This window comes from Gymnoscopelus braueri (genome assembly GCF_963280865.1).
Source record: "Gymnoscopelus braueri genome assembly, chromosome: 9".
NCBI classification, from domain to species: domain Eukaryota; kingdom Metazoa; phylum Chordata; class Actinopteri; order Myctophiformes; family Myctophidae; genus Gymnoscopelus; species Gymnoscopelus braueri.
The window spans coordinates 51,557,722-51,580,318 of record NC_137610.1 but is presented as its reverse complement, the minus strand read 5'-3'; the positions used below and the strand labels follow the sequence as shown (position 1 = coordinate 51,580,318).

The following is a 22,597-nucleotide window of genomic DNA, read 5'->3' as shown; positions in this document are numbered from 1 at the left end:
TTGGAATGGTTTGCAGTTTGGACCGCCTGCCTGCGTCTCACCTCTGCCTGCCTCAGCTTTCTGGAACAAACTCAAATAACACAACACACACCAGTGGTGGGAAAAAATACTCAAATGTTTTACTTAAGTAAAAGTATCAATACTGCAATGAAGAAATACTCTGTTACAAGTAAAAGTCTGCACACATTGTGAGCTTTTAGATCGACTATTTTCAAATGGCCGAAATGAATATAGGGCTGAAGTTATGTATAATTTCTAATAACAATCAAAAACTACAAAGTAACTAGTAACCAAAGTTTTCAAATAATTGTAGTGGAGTAAAAGTATAACATTTGCTTCTGAGATGTAGTGGAGTAGAAGTAAAAGTACAAAAAAATTGAAATACTCCACTAAAGTAAAAACACCTCAACACACCTTGCAAGTGATGATTTTCCGCCATAGAGTTAGTAAAATAACTTGGAGTGGTAACAGTAAATCCCTGCCCATTCACTTCTATGGAGTAGCTCGCCCAGCGCATTTCGCCCTTCTTCAGTGTTTGGGGGACGCTAAGGTCGCGGGGCTCCTTCGTGTCGTATAGAGTTATGTCTCGCATGAGCAGTTGTGTGACCCCGTGCGCAACCCCGCGGCGCAAGCTCGTGCGCATAACTCGTGAGTCGAGCCCATTGGTCGAAACCGTTTCCACTCGTTCATGCATATAGGGCCCCAGCTGCACTTCCTGAGTTCGTCCACCAGGAGACTCGAGCTTCACTTTTCCCTCTGGGTTCTGGGGGCTTGTTTGCCGCGGCGCTTCTTCTCCCGTATGCCCGATTTATTTGACGCCATATGAGGTGGCCAATCAGGGCGGGCATCCACATATGGGCATAAAGGGAGTCCATATGTTTAACGGGAATAGACATTTGCGCACGCACAGCTATGTGCTATGACACCATACTGATGACAAAACAACTGGGAGGGGTCTATGGGATCTCGTATTTCAACCAATTGGCTTGAAAGAGTTATGGGATCTCCATAAATGGGCAAGTGTTTCAACCAATCAGCTTGGTTGAATTCATGGATTTCCATATATGGGCATAAAAGTGACACAGACATGCACACACACACACACACACACACATTCTTGGATGTACAGCTACAGTATATAAAGAGTAGCAGGAGGACCCAGTGTTGCCCAGGGTTTAGTGCACAGGTGTTCACAGGACTGTTGTGGACCAATTCAACAAAGCTGATCCTTCAATAATAATCACAGAGTGATCTATAATAATAATAATAATCTATAATAATCACTGAATACCTGATGGCTGTATTAGGACTCGAACCTCTCAGGACATGGGCCGACTTCTTCCCCGGCGCCGATCGGTTCGCCAAGCCAGACACCATAGACTGGGCCAAATGGAGCGCCAGAGTCGTCGACAACTTGTATTATTATCAGACAAACTACTTTGCAGCGGCCGTCGTGGTTTTCCTGGCGGTCGGGTACCTGAACCCAGTGGGCATGTACGTGGGCGTGGCCGCGGTCTTCCTGGGTTCGAAGTGGGCCAAGGACATCGAAGCCGCCGTCAAGAAGTTTAAGAGGCGGAACCCCAAGGCGCTTGCGTTGGCTGTGATCGTACTCGGCTACGTGCTGCTGTTCGTGCTGCGCAGCGTCTTGCTCTTCATGGTTGGAATCGCTTTTTCACTGGCGCTGGTGTTTGCTCACGCTTCGTTCCGACTCCGTAACGTAAAGAATAAACTGGAGAACAAGGTCAAAGAGGCGGAGCTGAAGAGGTCACCGATGGGCGTTTTGCTGGAAACCTTGTACACCTTCTTTGAGCGTAGTGGGTATTTTTAACGAAAGCAAAGAAAAGGAACGCTTCAAACCCATTTCAATGATCACTTTGCAGATACAAGTTGATACCGTTAAGTTAAGAAAGAACATGGGCTCCCCTAGTGGGGGGTGGTATGTCGTTTGAGATAACCGATTTATTTCAACCTATAAAAATGTAAAATGTGGAAAAGCTGAGATTGAAAAAGGATGATAAACCAGTTTGGTGTGGATGAAGGATGAAGGATGTGGGTCTGGACAACATCAACCCCCGGCTGCTGAAGGTGTACTGAGCAGCTATCAACCCAACTCCTGGACCTCTTCAACCTCTCCATGAGGCCGGGGATGCTGCCTCAACCTCCTGTATTGTCCCAGTACCCAAGAAGAGATGTCCCTCAAGGCCCCCAATGACTGCAGGCCAGTTGCCCTGACATTGCATGTCATGAAGATTTCTTGCGCGACTGGTCCTGCAACACCTGAAACTGCAGGCAAGAGATTGACCCCCTATGGTTTGCATACCAGATGGCCATCAGGGTGGTAGAGGATGCCTAGTTAGGGCCTATACCCCACCTTGACATCAGGGGCAACACCGGAAGAATTATGTTGGGGGGTGGCATAGCTGAATGGTGAGAGAGCCTGCCTGGGGAACCGCAGTCCCAGTTGTCCCTGGTTCGATTCCTGGCCTGGCCAGGCCTGAATATGACTGGTCGAAGGGTCCTTGAGCAACACCCTAACTGCTCCACTCACCCCTTGTTGGCAGTGATCAGCTGGGTTGAGCTGAAACCGAATTTCCCTCCCGGGAGCAAAGTGGGTCAATATTATATTATGTTCTTCAACTTCTCCAGTGCCTTCAGCACCTTCCAACCACAACAGCTAGCAGACACACAATGCAGGCGGTGGGAACCACAGGTTGTCAGGATCACAGACCACCTCACTGGCAGACCCGCTGCCAGTCTGAAATGACTCCTGCTCTCTTCTCTGCAGGTTGACTGCATCGGGACAGGCTGAACAAGCAGGTGGAGAAAGCTGGCTTTGTTGTTGGTGCTAAACTGGACTGTGTGGAGGACGAGGAGGACGCTGGCTAACCCCTCTCACCCCTTCCAGAAGGAGAATAATAATTAATTTGATTCATAATGCACATTAACATTTGAAACAAATCTCAATAAGTGCTACAATCAGGGTAAAATGTTTGTATTAGCTCTTTGACTGCCAGAAATAAAACATAATTTGCCACGCCACTGCCAGCGATTTTCACTAACATTTCATAGAATATTCATCTCCAGTATGATTGATCCCCCGATCGCTTTAAAATGACGTATCCGAGTCTTGTAGAATCGGAGGAAAAAAGCGAGACGCCGCGATCTTCCGTTCCATAGTTGTGGGCAGTTGAATGTAGGCTGTTTTGACCAAAAAGCAACACAAACTGAGAGAAAGCCATTCTCCCAAATAATCAATCGAATAACAAGGAATCAATCGTCATTCTCGTCATGTGCAGCCTGCACCTTAGCAAAATATGACGTGAAATCTAGTCATTGTGTTAGTCAAAGAGTTAAACATGACAAAGCAAAAAAAAATCATTAACACTCACTGCCAGGTAAATCATTCACTGCCAGGTATTATTTAATTAATTCATCCGTTTTTTACCTTGCTTTGCCACGGCGTGCACGCGTATGTAAACAAAGAGTGTCTGGGGGGTGGGAGAGGGTCTCGTCTATCCACCGGAGCAAAAACATTTTGACCACGGTCGGCCATTTTGTTGCTATCGCACGTTGAAAAGGGCTCGTTTTCACCCAAATGTTTCTACAAATCCTAACATAGGAGTGGACGGAAGAGACGTTTTTTTGGGATGACGTCACATCAGTCCATTCCTTCTATCAGAGTCAAGGGATCATTGCTAAGTTGCGTTAGAGCGCCCTCTTGTGGAATTTTCCCCCCGCAAAATTTGAATTGACGTAGATCTATGTCAATGGCGGGTCAACGGTCGGATTTGAAATGACATAGATCTATGTCCTTTGGCAGGCAATGTGTTAAAAAAACATTACAATCACGTGAGGGCATAATGCCTATAGGAGAAAAACAAGTAGCTAATTTAAAAAGGTAGGTCTTTATAGTCTTTTTAAAAAGCATCAACAGATTGTGGTGCTCTCAGGTGGTCAGGGAGGGCCTTCCAGCGTCGAGGAGTGGCAGAAGGCCTGGTAACCCGTGCCATGGTAGAGCTTGGTCATGGGGATTCAGAGAAGGTTGGTGTTTCCAGAGCAGAGGATTGTGGTTTGAAAAAAATCGTGGACTTTTTTTAACTCAAAATCTTTGCTTCTGGGGATTCTACGAATGTTTTCTAAAATAGTTTTTTGAAAAAAAAAAACGTATGTTTCTACAGTATATCAGTGGTTCTCAAACTTTTTCATAATTGCCAAGGACCCCCAAAATTACATGTATTTGGCCACGGACCCCTCATCTCACAATATTCGGTAGCAAAGATTTGAGTTAAAAAGAATATACATATTCACAAATCTGCACACATTTTCAGTTTTTCAAAAATAGCTGATCTACAAGCTCATAGCGCGGCACTCGGTGCCACGCTATGTATATCTGCTATTTTTGAATAGCCAAAGTATAAAATAATGCTTTTTTTTTAGCTCAAATCAAAAAAGGACACAGATGCGTTCCCGGTCTTAATGGGTTAAGGTAGGAGGGAGCGTTACCATGGATGCATTGACGGTCCTTTGCCAGTCCTTTGTGCCGATAGCCCTGGCGTTATACAATGACGATGCACATGGTTGCTATACGCTCAGCCCTTAGACTAATCAATGCCTTTCACTTTCCCGTAAACTGTTTTTTTTGTTGGACTTCAGACTGGAGTCTGAAGGAGGGGTTAAATGTTCCCCCTGCTTTGGAAACCTGCCGAGGTCCGTTACCTCTTCCAACAAAAACTAATGGCAAGAGTTTGTCAGCTGCCAAACCGCAGACCCATTATTCTTCCAGTGTCGAGTAAGCTAATGGGAAAAGGCTGTTCTTGAACAGATACGCTATTTTTCATTTGATTAATTAAATTCTGCTTTCCAGTGTCACGACGTGAGCAGCACTGACACAGATCGTTGACAGACAAATGGTTTATCTAACACTGACAAGAAAAAGGACGGTCACTTTTTGAGATTTGTCACCAGAAGCATTACAGTATGTTCACAGCCAAACGTGCCACTAAGCAGTGGTGGAGAAAGTACTCAAATGTTTTACTTAAGTAAAAGTATCAATTCTGCAATGTAGAAGTAGGCTACTCTGTTACTAGTAAAAATTTACTTGAGTAAAAGTACAAAAGTATTGGTATCAAAATGTACTTAAAGTACCAAAAGTAAAAGTACTAAAATGTTTGAAAATAGCTGATCTACAAGCTCACAACGTGTCGTATCGCGACGCGTTGTGAGCTTGTAGATCAGCTATTGTAGATCAGCTTGTAGATCAGCTATTTTTAAATAGCCAATAGGTATAAAATAGTAGCCTCGCGTAGCCAGACTATATCACTGCGTGGATATGAGTCTGGTGCCTCCATGAGGACGTTTTTTTTACCCAAGGGGCGGGATCAAAACAATGACCCTCGACGCAATTGGTTAGAACCTACAACCAACTAGTCTCCCATATTTGAATACTGGGCCCTGATTGGTCACCCACGTCTTCTGGAGCAGGAAATGGATTCTCTATGGAGCGGTGCCAGACCCGAATCGCAGAGTGACATTTTTTTTTGCACTCCCAGATTCGTCAGGTCCCAGGCTAATAAAATAGGGCTAAAGTGGTTCATGTATGTTTTATAATGTAATAATAAACTAAAACATCAGATAACTAAAATATGACTAAAAATAAATGGAATTTGATTCAAAAGACTATGACTACTACAACAAAAACATTTGCTGTCAAAATCAACACGGCAGGGTCAAGGTAGTGTTTCCAGTGCCGCGTCATGCTACTCAGTGCTGGGTGTTTTTTGGACCCCCCCCCCCCCAATCCTCAGTGTTAATTTAACTCTGAGAGCGTACAGATGACCTGCAAGAGTCCATTTGGTCCCTAACTATCAATCATTTACCTGGGGACCCTGTGGAACCCCCCCGAGGACCCCTGGAGGCTCCTGAACCCCATGTCGACGTTTGGACTATCTATTGCCTGCTCCATCCTCGGACCTCCTTCCTGCCTTTCACCTCTGCCTGCCTCACCTTTCTCCAATAAACTTAAATAACACACAAGAAAAACACACACACACACACGTTGATTTCGTCGACTAAAACTATGACGAGAAATGTTCGTCAACTACCTTTTTTCAAAGACGAAAACTAAATAAAAACTAAGCTGTGATGACTAAAACTAAGACTAAATATATTGACAATTTCGTCAGCAAATAAAAACTAGACAGAAATGTTAGTGAGGGATCTAGTGGAGAAGAGATCCAGTAGAACTAAAAGACAAGTCATTCTATGTTTGGTTGCGCTCGGGTGTTCTACAATCTACAAGCTCACAACGTGTCGCGCTGCGATGCGTTTTGAGCTTGTAGATCTGCTATTTTCAAAATCAGCCATTACGACGCCCAAAATACATTTTAGTCGACTGAATCAACTGTCGACTATAATCTTATGATTTAGTCGACTAAAACTAGACTAAAACATTTCAGATAACTAAATGATGACCAAAACTAAATCAGTCTTATTCAAACGACTATGACTAAAACTAAATCAAAATTTGCTGTCAAAATCAACACTGACACACACACACACACACACACACACACACACACACACACACACACACACACACACACACACACACACACACACACACACACACACACACACACACACACACACACACACACACACACACACACACACACACACACACGTACGTCTGTAGGAAAAAAAACATCTTAGTGGACTCAGAATGATCATCAGCTGTCTCTATCGCTCAAAGGCTCAGATATTGAACAGGTCAAGAGGCACCGTTTTGCTCGGGTGTCACACTGACTCGATGAAGAAAACGTCCAGAGGAATTTCATGCATGGGCAGAGAAGTCCCTCGTGTGTCACCGCTGCCTCTAGGGTGCCATCATGTGACACAGTCAGGCGTTATAGTCTCATGTCACCTTGATCACTGCTCAGTAGTCTGGTCGCGTGCAGCCTGACACACACACAAAAAACATCTGTCTGGGCTCCAAACAGCTCAGAATCAGTGGTGGAAAAAGTACACTTTTTTTTTTACTTAACACATTGAATGCCAAAAACGGTCCGGACCGTTTTTGAGGGTCCAAACGAGAAGTGCCGAAAACGGTCCGGACCGTTTTTGACCCAATTCTATTTTTATACGAGTGGCCCATGTGGGGCGCTAAAACGAAACTTTGACATCACCCAAGGAGTTTCTGAGAAGAAGAGGCTGGATGTGGCTCCATGTCAAAAATCCTTCCGGTCGGCGTTTTCAATGTTATCTCCTTGACTAAAAGCTTAATATCTCCATTTCTTTTTAATGCGGTGGAAACGAGCCGTTTCCGATCGGCGATCACGCTGCAATGGAGGATCGCGTTGGAAATATTATTGTTCCAGGCGTTAGTCGGGACCCTCCGCCGTCTCGCACGCACGCTTTGTTTACATGCACTTCCGCGTCGGGGCTTCTGCAGCACGAAACGTATAACGCAAGTGGATGGAAGAAATGCAGGCACTCAACGTATAATATTTTAATAAACCTCTGGCACCCAATGTGTTAAGTAAAAGTATCAATACTGCAATGTAGAAATACTCTGTTACAACTAAAAGGCCTGTATTCAAAATGTTACTTAAGTTAAAGTACAAAAGTATTGGCATCAAAATATTCTTAAAGTACCAAAAGTACAATTTCCTCGGGTCCGCGGACAAATACATATCATTTTGGGTGGTCCTTGACATGAAAGAAAATTGAGAACCACTGATATTATAGAAACATAAGTTTAAAAAAAAAGTTAAAAAATGTGTTAAAAATGTTTGCTTTAAAAAAATTAATGTATTTGAAAATGTATTCGAAAAAAAAATCAAAAGCTTGTAGATCTGCTATTTTTGAATAACCAAAGAAATAGAAATAGCTAAAAAAAATAGAAGAATATCTAAACAACCAAATTGTCTGTACTCACAAATGCAGTGTGAGATATCTACATGGTCACACCATAGCAGGCACATCTGTAAGGTCGATCTAATGTCTGGTGATGGCCCCTATACCTTAGAGATCTAATGTCTGGTGATGGCCCTATACCTTACAGATCTAATGTCTGGTGATGGCCCCTATACCTTACAGATCTAATGTCTGGTGATGGCCCCTATACCTTGCAGATCTAATGTCTGGTGATGGCCCCTATACCTTACAGATCTAATGTCTGGTGATGGCCCCTATACCTTACAGATCTAATGTCTGGTGATGGCCCTATACCTTACAGATCTAATGTCTGGTGATGGCCCCTATACCTTATAGATCTAATGTCTGGTGATGGCCCTATACCTTACAGATCTAATGTCTGGTGATGGCCCCTATACCTTGCAGATCTAATGTCTGGTGATGGCCCTATACCTTACAGATCTAATGTCTGGTGATGGCCCCTATACCTTATAGATCTAATGTCTGGTGATGGCCCCTATACCTTGCAGATCTAATGTCTGGTGATGGCCCTATACCTTACAGATCTAATGTCTGGTGATGGCCCCTATACCTTACAGATCTAATGTCTGGTGATGGCCCTATACCTTACAGATCTAATGTCTGGTGATGGCCCCTATACCTTATAGATCTAATGTCTGGTGATGGCCCTATACCTTACAGATCTAATGTCTGGTGACGGCCCTAGGGCGAAAAGAATATCCATAGGGCCATCGGACGTCGTCACTACATCACTCAGTCATCTATGACGTCAGTTATCTATGACAAATTTAGGATATCATTCCAAATGTGGCCCCACTGACTGGGTTTCTCCTACCGTGAATGTGTGTGTGAATGGGTACATTGTATACACAGTGAACAGTGCCTTGGATAGAGGTTCTTATATAAATGCAACATTTCAGGGGTCTTCAACAGGGGGTCCAGGACCCCTAGGGCAGAGTCCTGCACTAGTCCAATTTTGACAACCCGCGCCCGCCCGTCAATAATCAGATCCGTAGACCGACCCGTCACCCGTGATTATTTCAACATACGAACCAGAACCGCCCGCCTGTCAAATAATGAACCCGTTGTCCGACCCGTTTACCCGTGATTACATGCAGAGTAAAATGTAAATAGCCTACGGACAGTCACTCAATTTAAAAGTGTGTTGAAATTGTTGTAATCTTTTAGTGTTATATATGAAGTTTACCACTTTGTGAATGTATTAGTAGAGAGCTGGGTAAGAGGCCTTGTCAGATACAAGGTGACAGAAGGACAGAGTCAGAGGCGGGAAAGTTTGCAGCCTGCTGCAAACTGACACTCTAGACTCTCACCCAGTCCGCTCAGCAACGTAATGTCATACCTGGAGTTGTGAAAGACTCATTGCAAAATACACGGACCACCACAGTAATAAGAACCTAGACACACAAGTTAAGATGCATGACTTGTGACACAGCACAACATAGATTCGGACATGAGGATATCCCAGCCTAAAGTCAACAGGTTACTTATAGACAAGAACTGGCAAATGTAAGACAGGGGTTCCCGGTTTGACCAGTCAATGTGACATGGACTTGGAAAGGTCAAAGCTCTCAGATGGGTAAATTGTTTACGAATAACATGTACTTGGATTACACTGTGACGACATTCATCTCATGTATAAAGACACCCCGAATCCTGTGAAATCCTAGGCAGACCTGCAGCGGTCTGCTTCAGCTTGTGTTATTGGCTTATGTATGGCTGACTATTTGAATAAACTAATATGTGATTATATTCGTCGTTGTCTGTCGTAACTTTGATTAATAAGTTAACAAAATGTGTTGACAAAGATAGCAGCCTTCAACAATAGCGTTACATTCAGTGGTCAGGTTCGTTCAGAAATCTGCACGTCAAGTGAAGAACGGAGGAGCGAGCTTTAGCCACGCGCGAGAATGCGCATACACGCAGTACGCACACGACGTTGTTTACATTGTCAGATGGTTTTAATTTGAAGGTTTAACAGGATGTTCAAAGCGTTTTTGTGAGTTAAGATAACTGACCGGCGTGCTCCATGCCGGCATGCTGTGTTAAGTTACGCAAGTGACGTTGTTTGGGCGGAAACAGTGCTCGTTGTAGGGGGGAAAAAGCAGACAAAGTACAAGTTTTCTAAGTATTTAGGGTTTAAGTGGTTCACTGTCTGAAAATAAATATTAACATGAATTCAACGCTACGCATTGATAACGCTGTCAAACAAGTCTATGAAGCTATCTATTGAATCTATGAAAAGGTTTAATCTCCTACAAAATTGTATTAAATATATGTAGTGGGGGTCCCTGCTTAATCTCTCTCCCAGCTAAGGGGTCCTTGGCCTGAAAAACCACTGCTCTACATTAACACATTGACTGCCATCGACATCTATAGACAAATCCACAGAGCGCACCCCTGGCGGAATCATAACTGCGGTGTCAGAATGAACACCGCAGCAGGAGTCTGACACCGCAGCGCTCTGTGGGTTTGTCTATGGACATCAATTGGTGTTTTCAGCGATTATGATAGAGGACGCTCTTCTGCAACCTGTGACCGATCCTAGGACTCCCGAAGAAGAATACACCCGGAAATCAACATGATCTAAACCAATTCCAGCCCGTCCGGACTAACGTTATCAGATGTATAAAAATACGTGATTTCTTTTCCCAGATTGTGTTTTGTGTGAAAACTGCATTCAACTGCCTATAACTAAAGAACGGAGGATCGCGGTTACAAGATTTTTTTTGTTGTTTTTTTGGATGATAGAAGAGATTTCTGAGGAAGATTAGTAAAAACGGTGGCAGTGGCGACTGAATAAATGAATGAATTCAATGGCAGTCAATGTGTTCATTCAAATCAACCGTGGTGACCGCCTTTCCCCTTTGTTAGTCCCAAAGGGGAATTTCAGTTTCAGCTTCAGCCGGCTGATGGCTGCTCAGAAGGTTAGGATGAGCACTCGGGGTTAGCTGTTAGGGGTTGAGTGTCTCACTCAGGGACCCTTTGACATATAGCCGGGGCTGGGAGGAGGCAGATTGACCCTTATAGGTCTGTAACTCCTCTGAGAGTGTACAAATGGAGCCAAATGATTTGGTTCCAGTGTCCCATGTAATGGTTTTTTTGTCCCTTTTGTCCCCGAGGCCAGATGCTGCAGGCTTTACAATCAGAAAGGACAGCGAGCGTCTGGGTCACAATTTGGCAGTGGTGGACTCCGTACTCACATTGTTTACTGAAGTAAAAGTATCAATACTGCAATGTAGAAATACTATGTTACATGTAAAAGTCCGGAGTTTAAAAATGTACTTGGGTAAAAGTACACAAGTATTGGTAGCAAAATGTACTTGTCCCGTTTGACACGTTTTCAAATGTATAAAATGTATAAGAAATCTTTTGTAAATAGCAGATCTACAAGCTCACAATGCACCCATCATCCAGCATTGTGAGTTTGTAGATCGGCTATTTTCAAATGGCCGAAATGCATATAGGGTCTGAAGTGGTTAATGTATGGTTCGTAATAATAAAATAAAAATCTATAAAGTAACTAGTAACTAAAGTTTTCAAATAATTGTAGAGGAGTATTAAGTACAATATTTGCCTCTGAGATGTAGTGGAGCAGAAGTAAAAGTACTGAGCATTGGAAATATCCCAGTAAAGTAAAACATACCTTGAGTAAATCTATTTAGTTACTTTACACCACTGGTGACGGCAGAGGCCATATTCTCCAGGACGGAGCGCGCCTCCGACGGAGGGAACGACCGGATGGCCTCCAGAGCCTTGCCGCCGTGGTAATAGCACAGGTCCACCGCCGCCGAGCGCACACCTTTCCCTGACCCGTTGACCTCTGACCCGCTGACCTCCCACCGCCGTTGGCCTGCTGCGCTCTGACGGCGGACGACGATGTCGACACGGCCGTCGTTTAAGCCGCTCTTCGCCAACGACCGCAGGTCAGAGTTGAGCTTGAGGCCCAGGGAAAGGTGTTTGCCATAATCGTAGGCCAGTCTCTGAGACTCCTCGCCGTGTTTGGCCAGCTCCATCGCCGCCTGGCAGCTCTTGGCCAGCAGCGCCCCGTGGGCGAGGAAGGCCTGCTCCTCCCACGCGGCCGCGTCAAAGAAGGCGTCAATCGACGGACCGCCGTGGACCGAATCAGCGGGGCTCTCGAAGTAGACGCCCTGGACCAGGTCGCCGATGGCGCCGGAGATCAACTCGACGACTTTGGTGTTGTGGAGCCGGGCCAGTCCGGTGCACGCGTTCGCCAGCAGAAAGTCTCCGCCGAGGACGGCCATCTTGTTGCCGAGCCGCATGTTCTTCAGCGGGACGACGGCGTCCGAATGGTCATCATCATCGCCATAATCGCTCCGCTCCCTCAGGTCGACAATGCCGCGGTGCACCAAGAAGGCGACGTGGATGAGTTCCGTGATTTCTGCCAAGCGCCGCTGGCTGGGGTAGAACCCACCGACCATGTCCATGTCCTCCTGAGCCAGGATATCATCATCAGAAGCAACGTGGCGGCTGATGCTGCTGCTGCTGCTGGGTCCTGCTGCCTTGGACAGGAGCAGAACCACCAGGCCCCTCCTCATCTGAAGGTGCTTGTCGCTGTCGTAGACCAAAGCCCTGGCGGTGTCGATTAAGGGGTGTTTGGTCCCCGCCAGCTTCCTGACCTGCGTGGCCACATAGCCGAGCTCGTGGCTCAGTAGACAGCGCAGGCTCATGAGGGAGGGGGGATACCCCACCATCTTCTCTGCGTCTGACACCACTTCGCACCAGATGTCTGCGTCTGACACCACTTTAATCCAGCTGGACGATGCTGAGGCGGAGAACATAGTGATGTTCCTCTGTTCTCTTGGCTTCATCAGAGAGGTGGAGAACATGCTGTTCTTCTGTCCTCCTGGCTTCATCGGACCACCGCAGGAGAGTCGCCACCATGTCGCGCTCGCAGCAAAAACTGAACGCATGTCCTTTAAGCGTCCGTAACCCGTTGTTCTTCCGTAACACACAGCCTGACTAACACTGGTGGCCGCCACGTTGAAAAAATAACGGCACTAAGTGCCTGGGTTAGACCCAAATATGGACATGCCTGCCTGTCACAAAGGTGACATCATAGCTGTGTGACATCATCCAGTGCTGGGTAGTGAAACCTGAACACGCTTGATCAACGTGTCACGACGCATCAGCGCGGTAACCATGGGAACGCCGCTCGCAAGCTGAAACTTCAAATGCTGGTTCTCAATGTCATGTCCGGGGACCACCAGCGGTCCAAACGGACCCCAAGAGATAATATGTAAATATGCTGGTGCATTCCCACCGAATACAAGAACGCTCGCCCAAAACACGCTTGCCCCGGGTGTAATCCGGCGATCTCGTAACGGTCGCCACCGCAACGTAACCTCAGTACCACCGCTTTTCCTTTTTCTTCTTGTTCTTGGTCGTCATGGCTGCCAGTTCCCACCTGATGTCGTGTGGGAGTTCTGACTGCTCCAGACTGTACTGAATAACAGCTAGCTTGGATAACGTCTTCAGACTAGGACTCAAGTTTAGGATTAACAGGTCATTATCAAAGGCGATGAAACAATCTCCCACCATGTAACAGCAGTAAGAACTATAAACTGAACTCGGGCCTTTCCCCTTGGGCTCAACCTCCTTCCAGGAGAAGGTCTCTGGACTGTATTTCCACAGATCATTGAAGGTCTGGCCCTTGTTGAAGCCACCAAATATGTACAGCTCTCCATTGTAGGCAAAGGCTGAATGACCGTAGCGTTCTTCTGGAAGAAGTAGTGCAGAAGGTGTGCTCAGCCAGCAGTTGGTCTCTGTGTCAAACACTCTGATCATGTTGTAGTCCTCTAGTTGTAGACCGGCCCCCGACCGGCCCCCAAATACAAATATATTTGTACCGATGATGGTAGCAGAGTGGCGTGATGAAGTAGGTGGTGTAGTTCCTCTGGTGTTAATTAAAGACCAGACCATTGTGGTGGTGTCCAACTTGTACATGTCACTAGTCCATCCAGTCAGCTGGGTGCGTCCTCCATGGATAAAAATGACCTTCCCCAAGACACAGGCTGAGTGGTGGCGCCTCCTGTCTGGAACAATCCCAGAAACCTTAGGCTTTACCCAGAGGTGGGTGTTCACATCAAATGCATAAAGCACGTTGCAGAGAGACTCCCCTCTGCGTGTAAGGCCTCCCCAGATGTAAACAATATCATCCATTAGCACAGCTGTGTGGTCCCGGCGCCTGGAGAGAACCTCAAGGTGACGTTCTCCTTTTCCAGGTGTCACTGGGGGCAACTTCACCCAGCGTAAAGACACAGTGTTTAAGACATGCATATCAATCTGATCTACGTTGCCATTACAGTTCCCTCCAAATGAGAACACTTTGTGTTCCACTACTACGGCAGCATGACCGAATGAAGATGGCACTGTTTCCAGAAGCCCCGCCCAGTGAAAGTGTTTCAAGTGTTGGATTCCTATTCTTACTCCTAATTGTTCAGCAGCACAAACTTCACATTTAGTTTGGCCAATCAACAATGCCAATGGCGTTGGGTCGACCAATCAAGGAAGCCGATGGCTGTTGGTCTTCCTAATATGGTAAATTGTTCACCAGTCTAGAGAGACTCTTTTTAACACATTGTGTGCCAGAGGTCTATTAAATGAGGGTACATCTAGTGCCAGCATATCATACATCCACTTACGCTGATATGTTGCATGCTGTAGAAGCCCTAACGAGGACACGCATGTAAACGAAGCCTGCGTGCGAGACGGCGGAGGGTCCCGACTAACGCCTGGAACAATATTATTTCTAACGCAATCCTCCATTGCAGAGTGATCGCCGATCGAAAACGGCTCACTTCCACCACGTTAAAAAGAAATAGGAGATATTAAGCTTTTAGTCAAGGAGTTAACATTGGAGCAGACGACCGGAATTATTTTTGACATGGATCCACATCCGGCCTCTCCTTCTTAGAGACTCCTTGGATGATCCCAAAGTTTCGTTAGAGCGCCCCACGTGGGATAAATATATAAAAAAATGGGCCAAAAACGTTCCGGACCGTTTATGGCACATAACGCATAGCTTCTCAAAAACGGTCCGGACCGTTTTTGGCACTCAATGTGTTCAAGGACATGGTTATGATGATGACGTTGTGATTGGGTGATGACATACGTAGAATACACAATGACTAAAAGAAAACCCTATGATCTACCTATTTGAATCAATGGATTGTACCATTATGTAATGTACCTGCTATACTGTTTCTCATACCTTTTTCAAGCCCCAAATTGATATGTATTTGGCAGCCGAAAAAAAATGTTTTGTGCCAGGGACCGCCAGAAGAGAAAAATGGTGTTAAGAAATATCCAAATTATTCAAACATCACTTGACAAAAGTCAAATGATGTTTGAAAAACATCAAAAAAGTGTTACAAAATAGCAGATGTACTAGCTCGCAGTGAGCTTGTAGATATGCTGTTTTTGAGTAGCCAACGTATAAATTAATAAAGTGGTTAAAATGATTGTGACGCTGTAGTAACACATTTTACTGGGGACCATCTGATCCATTGCACAGATGTGGCCATTTGAATGAGGCCTTGTTTTTGCCGTAAAGCAAGAGGAACGGAGATATGGCCGTTTCCCCATAGGAAATGAACAGGAAGCAAATGAACTTTCATATATTAAAATTGCATCATTTCTTCTTCATTCATTCAATCGCTGTGAAGGGACTATCATTAGGTTAGGGAAGAGCGCCATCTGTTGGAATTTCAACAAAAAAAAAGAAAATAAATGTTGCGTTTCTTCATCCATGGCAGGCTGCGCCTTGGCAGAATTCAACGAAGAAACACGTCCATGGCAGGCAAAGAGTTCATATATATATATATATATATATATATATATATATATATATATATATATATATATATATATATATATATATATATATATATATAACTTTTTATAATTGGAGTTTGTATTGCCACATTTGGGCATGGATGACATACATGTCTATCCCCCTTCCCCCCTCCGAACTGTTTACTGTATATATTTTTGTTTTCGATTAATACTCGTTTATATGGTATTTTTGCCTAGTATTGTTGTAATGGAACGAGAAGAGTGACACCTAGTGGTGGTTTGGAAATGTTGTTCATAGGAACCTTTGTAGGTAGGAACCTTATTTTGGGGAAACATATAGTTGAAGGACTTTCAGACAAGCTACACAGGAAGTTGAGTTTATTGGAAAATTGTGTGATGTTTTCATGTGTTTACAATCTAGCTCCATCCTTCATGTTTTGCCCTAAAAAATGCATCATCTGTAAGTAATACATATTGTTGTGATCAATGTTAACCTTGTAACATGATATTATTCCATATTTACATATCTGAAATTTAAATGTGCATTGAGTGTTTGTTTGCTTGTTTCTAGTTCTAATACATGCCTGCCTTGATACTTACTGTAGTGTAGCTTGCTACATTTCTCTGGCGATAGCTTCCGTTGTAGTTGAGCTACATTTAATCGAGAGTAATAGGTAGTGCAGCTTGCTACATTTTCCAAGTAGCTTGCCCATCACTGCATCATAGCTGTGTGACATCATTCAGTGCTGGGCAGTGAAACCTGAACACGCTTGATCAACGTGTCACGACACATCAGCGCGGTAACCATGGGAACGCCGCTCGCAAGCTGATACTTCAAATGCTGGTTCTCAATGTCATGTCCGGGGACCACCAGCGGTCCAAATGGACCCCAAGAGATCTGTAAATATGCTAGTGCATTCCCACCGAATACAAGAACGCTCGCCCAAAACACGCTCGCCCCGGGTGTAATCCGGCGATCTCGTAACGGTCGCCACCAGGTATTCCTAAACGTAACCTCAGTAAAACTATGCCTGAACCTAACCTTATTCCTAAACGTAACCTCAGTAAAACTATAGCCTGGGATCCAGCCTGCTTCGCTACGTTCGGCTGACTTTTTTTTCTCTCTCCGCTTCTCAGTCTGGAAAGCCTCCCATTGGTAGGTTTTGCAGAACTACACTGGAACTACATATGTTACGTTGGGCAACGTCGTTGCTGATTGGATGTTGTTCAAACAAATGACGAATCACAACGATCACACTGTTTTTTTGGTCCCGCCCCGCACCACAGACCAATCAGAAGCCACGTTAGGTTTCGAAGCTTTTGGCATGTCCCGCCTCCCTTGGAGATAGGAGGCTTTCCAGACTGAGAAGCGGAGAGAGAAAAAAAAAGTCAGCCGAACGTAGCGAAGCAGGCTGGATCCCAGGCTAGTAAAACTATGCCTAAACCTAACCTTATTCCTAAACGTAACCTCAGTAAAACTACGCCTAAACATAACCTTATTCCTAAACGTAACCTCAGTAAAACTATACCTAAACCTAAACGTATTCCTAACCTTAACCTCAGTAAAACAAATACAAGAATACAAGAACCTTGTGGGGCGAGCAGCAGTCCGCAAAATAAATGGGGGCGAGTGTGTTTTTGGGCGAGCGTTCCCGCTACCTTCCCACCAAGAGAGCACATATTTGTTCGAGTACTTTTCCACTATTAAAAAGGTCTTAACAGTCCTTAAATTGTCACTTCACTCATCTGCGGACCGCCCCCCCCCCCCCTAAAAGCACAGGTTGAGACATTGTCTATTACATTGGTTCTATGTGGGATTCGGGACAGCAGATCTACAAGCTCGCATTTGTGCCGCTCTGCAAGCTTGTACATCTGCTATTTAAGAATAGTGTTGAAAAATATCTAAAATGTTTGGAAACAATTATTTTGAACAATTTAGAATTTGTTTTACATAAATCTTTTCTTCTGGGGGGGGGGTCCCTGGGACAAAACCTTTTCAGATGGGGGTCCACGGCCAAATTCATATCAATTTGGGGGTTCCTTGACATGAAAAGGTTTGAGAACCACTGATCTAATGGGGGTGAATGGTGGTGGAATGGAGCTGGAACCTGGTCCAAATATGAAGCCATTTCATCATAGATTCACTGCCTTTTTTTGCTTTTATTTTAATGTTGTTTTATGCTTTTTCTTTTCCTTTTTTGCGTTGTTAAAATAGTTGGACTTTTTCTGTAGTTGTATTCTTGCTCTGTAAAGCACTTTGAGCTGCATGTCATGTCATGAAAGGTGCTACACAAATACAGTTTATTATTACTGCCAGGTAATATTTAATAAATTATTTTGCTGCCGCCAGCGTTATTCACCTTGTTTTGACAGAAGCCACTACGAACATGCTGATGTAAATAAAAAGTGTCCGGGGGGTGGGGGAGGGTCTGGTCTATTCACTGGAACAACATTTTTTTTTTACCGCGATCAGCCATTTTGTTCCGGTCGGCTGTTGAATAACAGCCGTTTTCACAAAAAAAAAGTGCAAGGAGTGTTTTTCTAAAACTCATAAAGGAGTGGACGGGAATGTCATTTCTTGGGATGACGTCACATCTGTCCATTTCTTCTTTCAGGGTCCTAGGATCATTCGTAAGTTGCAATAGAGCGCCCTCTTGTGGAATTTTCAAAATGTCAATGGTTGGATTTGAAATGACGGAGAACTCTGTCAATGGCAGGGAGACACGTCATAGACCACTGACATCATGAATGAATTTGTTAAGTGCTTTTCAAAAAATAGTTACTTTTTTTCTTTTTCTTCCTGTTCTTGGTCGTCATGGCTGCCAGTTCCCACCTGATGTTGTGTGGGAGTTCTGACTGCTCCAGACTGTACTGAATAACTGCTAGCTTGGATAACGTCTTCAGACTAGGACTCAAGTTTAGGATAAACAGGTCATTATCAAAGGCGATGAAACAATCTCCCACCATGCAACAGCAAGAACTATAAACTGAACTCGGGCCTTTCCCCTTGGGCTCAACCTTCTTCCAGGAGAAGGTCTCTGGACTGTATTTCCACAGATCATTGAAGGTCTGGCCCTTGTTGAAGCCACCAAATATGTACAGCTCTCCATTGTAGGCAAAGGCTGAATGACCGTAGCGTTCTTCTGGAAGAAGCAGTGCAGGAAGTGTGCTCAGCCAGCAGTTGGTCTCTGTGTCAAACACTCTGATCATGTTGTAGCTGATCATATGGTAGTCCTGGCGCCGCCACTGGCCCCCAAATACAAACATCTTTGTGCCGATGATGGTAGCAGAGTGGCGTGATGAAGTAGGTGGTGTAGTTCCTCTGGTGTTAATTAAAGACCAGACCATTGTGGTGGTGTCCAACTTGTACATGTCATTAGTCGATCCAGTCAGCTGGGTGCGTCCTCCATGGATAAACATGACCTTCCCCAAGACGCAGGCTGAGTGGTGGCGCCTCCTGTCTGGAACAATCCCAGAAACCTTAGGCTTTACCCAGAGGTGGGTGTTCACATCAAATGCATAAAGCACATTGCAGAGAGACCCCCCTCTGTGTGTAAGGCCTCCCCAGATGTAAACGATATCATCCATTAGCACAGCTGTGTGGTCCCGGCGCCTGGAGAGAACCTCAAGGTGGCATTCTCCTTTTCCAGGTGTCACTGGGGGCAACTTCACCCAGCGTAAAGACACAGGGTTGAAGACGTCCACATCAATCTGATCTACATTGCCATCACAGTTCCAGTTATCTCCAAATGAGAACACTTTGTGTTCCACTACTACGGTAGCATGACCGAATGAAGATGGCTGTACTTCCGGATGCCCCAACCAGTGAAACATTTCAACAGCACCACAGCAGATAAAAGCAGATTCTTCTAGTGTTGCTCTGTAAGAGTGGATTCCTATTGTTCTCGTTGCAACTTATATATTGGTTCAGCAGCACAAACGTCACACTAAGTTTGGCCAATCAACAAAGCCGATGGCGTTGGGTCAACCAATCAAGGAAGCCAATGGCTGTTGATCTTCCTAATATGGTAAATTGTTCACCGGTCCAGACAAACACTATTTAAAGGACATGGTTGTGATGTTGACATAGCGATGTCGTTGAGTGATAACGTCATTACGAAGAACGATGGCGCGAAAAAAAACATACGATCATATTTATGTTGGTTTAGATTTGTAATCACATTATTTTTATTCTGTGAGTCCTACAATCGCCTGCCGTTCACCACAGATCACCTAAGGTTAATTAAACCCACACACAACTAGAGGTGTGCTCTTTGGAATGCACATCTCCAAGGCTCAGATGACGTCATTCTTGCCCGAATATGGAGCCTTTAGGCCCCTACATGCTCCACCTCGGTGGGTGGAGAACTACAAAATGACATCACTGAGCAGCGGTGATGAGAGGTGAGACGGTCACCTCAACACACCTAGATGTTTTTACTCTCCCAACTAGCTGTGTGATTCATTCATTCAGACCAGAGCGATTGGAAGCAGACTTTGGGCTGAGGAATATAAACAAAGAATTTGTCCCCCTCTATTAGTGACACAAACTGTCAAATACACATCCATATTCCTCCATGACAAAATATCAAAATGTACGATTCCCAGGTATTAAAATATCCACGCTAGATGTAAACAAACTTGCTCCAGTGCTCAGGACAGAGCAAGCTACACAGCTGTGATTAATTACATCAGATTACTGAGCCGGGGGAGGGGGGAGGGGTATCTACGGAAGTCCATTGGTCCAAAAATGTAATGATACATACCAAAATTAAATTGAGTTTATGCACAGCAGCAGGAGTCAGCTGTGCGTGCTGTTTAAGCAGCAATCAATTGATTGTACCATTATGTAATATACCTTCAATACTGTTTCGCAAACGTTTTCATGCCAAGGACCCCCGAAATTTATTCGGCCGCCGACCCCTGTCTGACAATGTTTTTTTTAGCAAGGGACCGCCAGAAGATAAAGATATTGTTTGAAAATTCAAAATTATTCAAAATTCACTTGAATCAAACACAGATTTTTCAAAAGTGTTAAAAAAAATAGCAGATATACAAGCTTGCAGTGAGATTGTAGATCTGCTGTTGAATAGCCAATGGATAATTGAATACGGTGGTTAAGATTATAGTGAACCTATAGGAACACATTTTGCTGGGGACCCCCTGGAACACCCCCCAAGGGCCCCTGGGGGTCCCGAACCCCACTTTGAGAACCAACGTGCTATAGTTCACTCTCAACGTGGACATAAGTATAGACATTCTTCAGGTGAGGGTAGATTCTCTGTTTGGACATCATAGCCATAATTATAGTGTATATGTGGGACTATAGGTTCAATATTGTAAAAAAAAAAAAAAGTCCAATGTGAACCATAATATCAATATTATAAAAATATTTTTGTTAATATGAAATGTATATATATTTTTAATCATTTATTATTGGAGTTTGTATTGCCAAATTTGGGCATGGACGACATATACAATGATGACATCATCAATACTTTTAACATAACTGTCTACCCCCCTCTCCCCCCTCTGAACTGTTTACTGTACATATTTTTGATTAATACTCGGTTATATGATTTTTTTGCATAGTATTGTATATCTGTCTGTCATTAAATGTTTCGATGAATTGAGTAGACGGGACCCTAATGGAAACAAGCCATAGTGCTTTCTTGGGTTTAATCCTCCTATAGCAGACTTTCCTGTGCTTTTTGTTTGAGCAAACTGTTAAGAATTCAATCAATCAAAGCAGAACTATCTAGTGTCTTTCAGAGTCAGGTGGTCTATGAGGAAGTGAATGGTGGTGGAATGAGGCTGAAACCGTGTCCATATATGGAGTCATTGCATCACAGATATGTCATAGACGACTGACATCATAGACTGACCACAAGATGTCACAGATCCACGTGAAGCCACGCCCTCATTACACCCTGTCTTGTTAACTGGTGAGCTCAGCAAATCATTCTATGTTTTGCTTGTTACTTTCTGTTCTTGGTCGTCATGGCTGAGAGTTCCCACCTGACGTCGTGTGGGAGTTCTGACTGCTCCAGACCGTACTGAATAACTGCTAGCTTGGATAACGTCTTCAGAATAGGACTCAAGTCTAAGACGTACAGGTCATCATCAAAGGTGATGATACGATCGCCCACAATGCAACAGCACATATTAAACCTTGAACTCAAAAGGCTGAATGACCGTAGCGTGCTTCTGAAAGAAGCTGTGCAGAAGGTGTGTTCAGCCAGCAGTTAGTTTATGTGTCAAACACTCTGATGATGTTGTAGTCGTGGCCCTCTTGCCGGCCCCAAAATACAAACATCTTTGTCCCGATGATGGTGGTGGAGGGGAGGTATAAAGTATTGGTGTAGTTCCTCTGGTGTTAATTAAAGACCAGACCATTGTGCTGGTGTCCAACTTGTACATGTCATTAGTCCATCCAGTCAGCTGGGTGCGTCCTCCATGGATAAACATGACCTTCCCCAAGACACAGGCTGAGTGGCCCCACCTCCCATCTGGAACAGTCCCAGAAACCTTAGGCTTTACCCATCTGTGGGTGTCCACATCAAATGCATAAAGCACGTTGCAGAGAGACCACCCTCTGCATGTTTGGAAAATGTTGAACAATTTAGATTTTTTTTTACATAAATCTTCTCTTCTGGGGGGGTCCCTGGGACAAAACCTTTTCAGATGGGGGTCCACGGCCAAATTCATATCAATTTCGGGGTTCCTTGACATGAAAAAGTTTGAGAACCACTGATCTATAAGGGAGTGAGTGGTGGTGGAATGGAGCTGGAACCTGGTCCAAATATGAAGCCATTACATCATAGAT

At 44.5% G+C, this 22,597-nt stretch overlaps 4 protein-coding genes across 4 annotated transcripts in view; 1 reads left to right on the top strand and 3 right to left on the bottom strand.

Moving 5' to 3' along the window:
• The window catches only part of ano3 (anoctamin 3), a gene marked incomplete at both ends in the record, with an annotated part of 145,832 nt that overhangs the window by 68,005 nt on the left and 55,230 nt on the right, over positions 1-22,597 (bottom strand). The window contains one exon of the mRNA XM_080436896.1: positions 22,274-22,280. Within this exon, the coding sequence (XP_080293022.1) occupies positions 22,274-22,280 (7 nt within the window). The remainder of the gene's footprint in view (positions 1-22,273; positions 22,281-22,597) is intronic.
• On the top strand, positions 1,295-1,828 carry LOC308091607 (PRA1 family protein 3-like; the record flags this gene model as incomplete). Its single annotated transcript, XM_080437270.1, has 1 exon — positions 1,295-1,828. The coding sequence occupies one exon, from the start codon at positions 1,295-1,297 to the stop codon at positions 1,826-1,828; it is 534 nt and encodes a 177-aa protein (XP_080293396.1).
• Positions 11,619-12,830, bottom strand: LOC308091606 (all trans-polyprenyl-diphosphate synthase PDSS2-like; the record flags this gene model as incomplete). Its single annotated transcript, XM_080437269.1, has 1 exon — positions 11,619-12,830. One exon carries the CDS (start codon positions 12,828-12,830, stop codon positions 11,619-11,621), a length of 1,212 nt encoding a protein of 403 aa, XP_080293395.1.
• LOC308091605 (kelch domain-containing protein 3-like) lies at positions 18,529-19,605 on the bottom strand (the record flags this gene model as incomplete). The annotated part of the gene is made up of 1 exon (XM_080437268.1): positions 18,529-19,605. One exon carries the CDS (start codon positions 19,603-19,605, stop codon positions 18,529-18,531), a length of 1,077 nt encoding a protein of 358 aa, XP_080293394.1.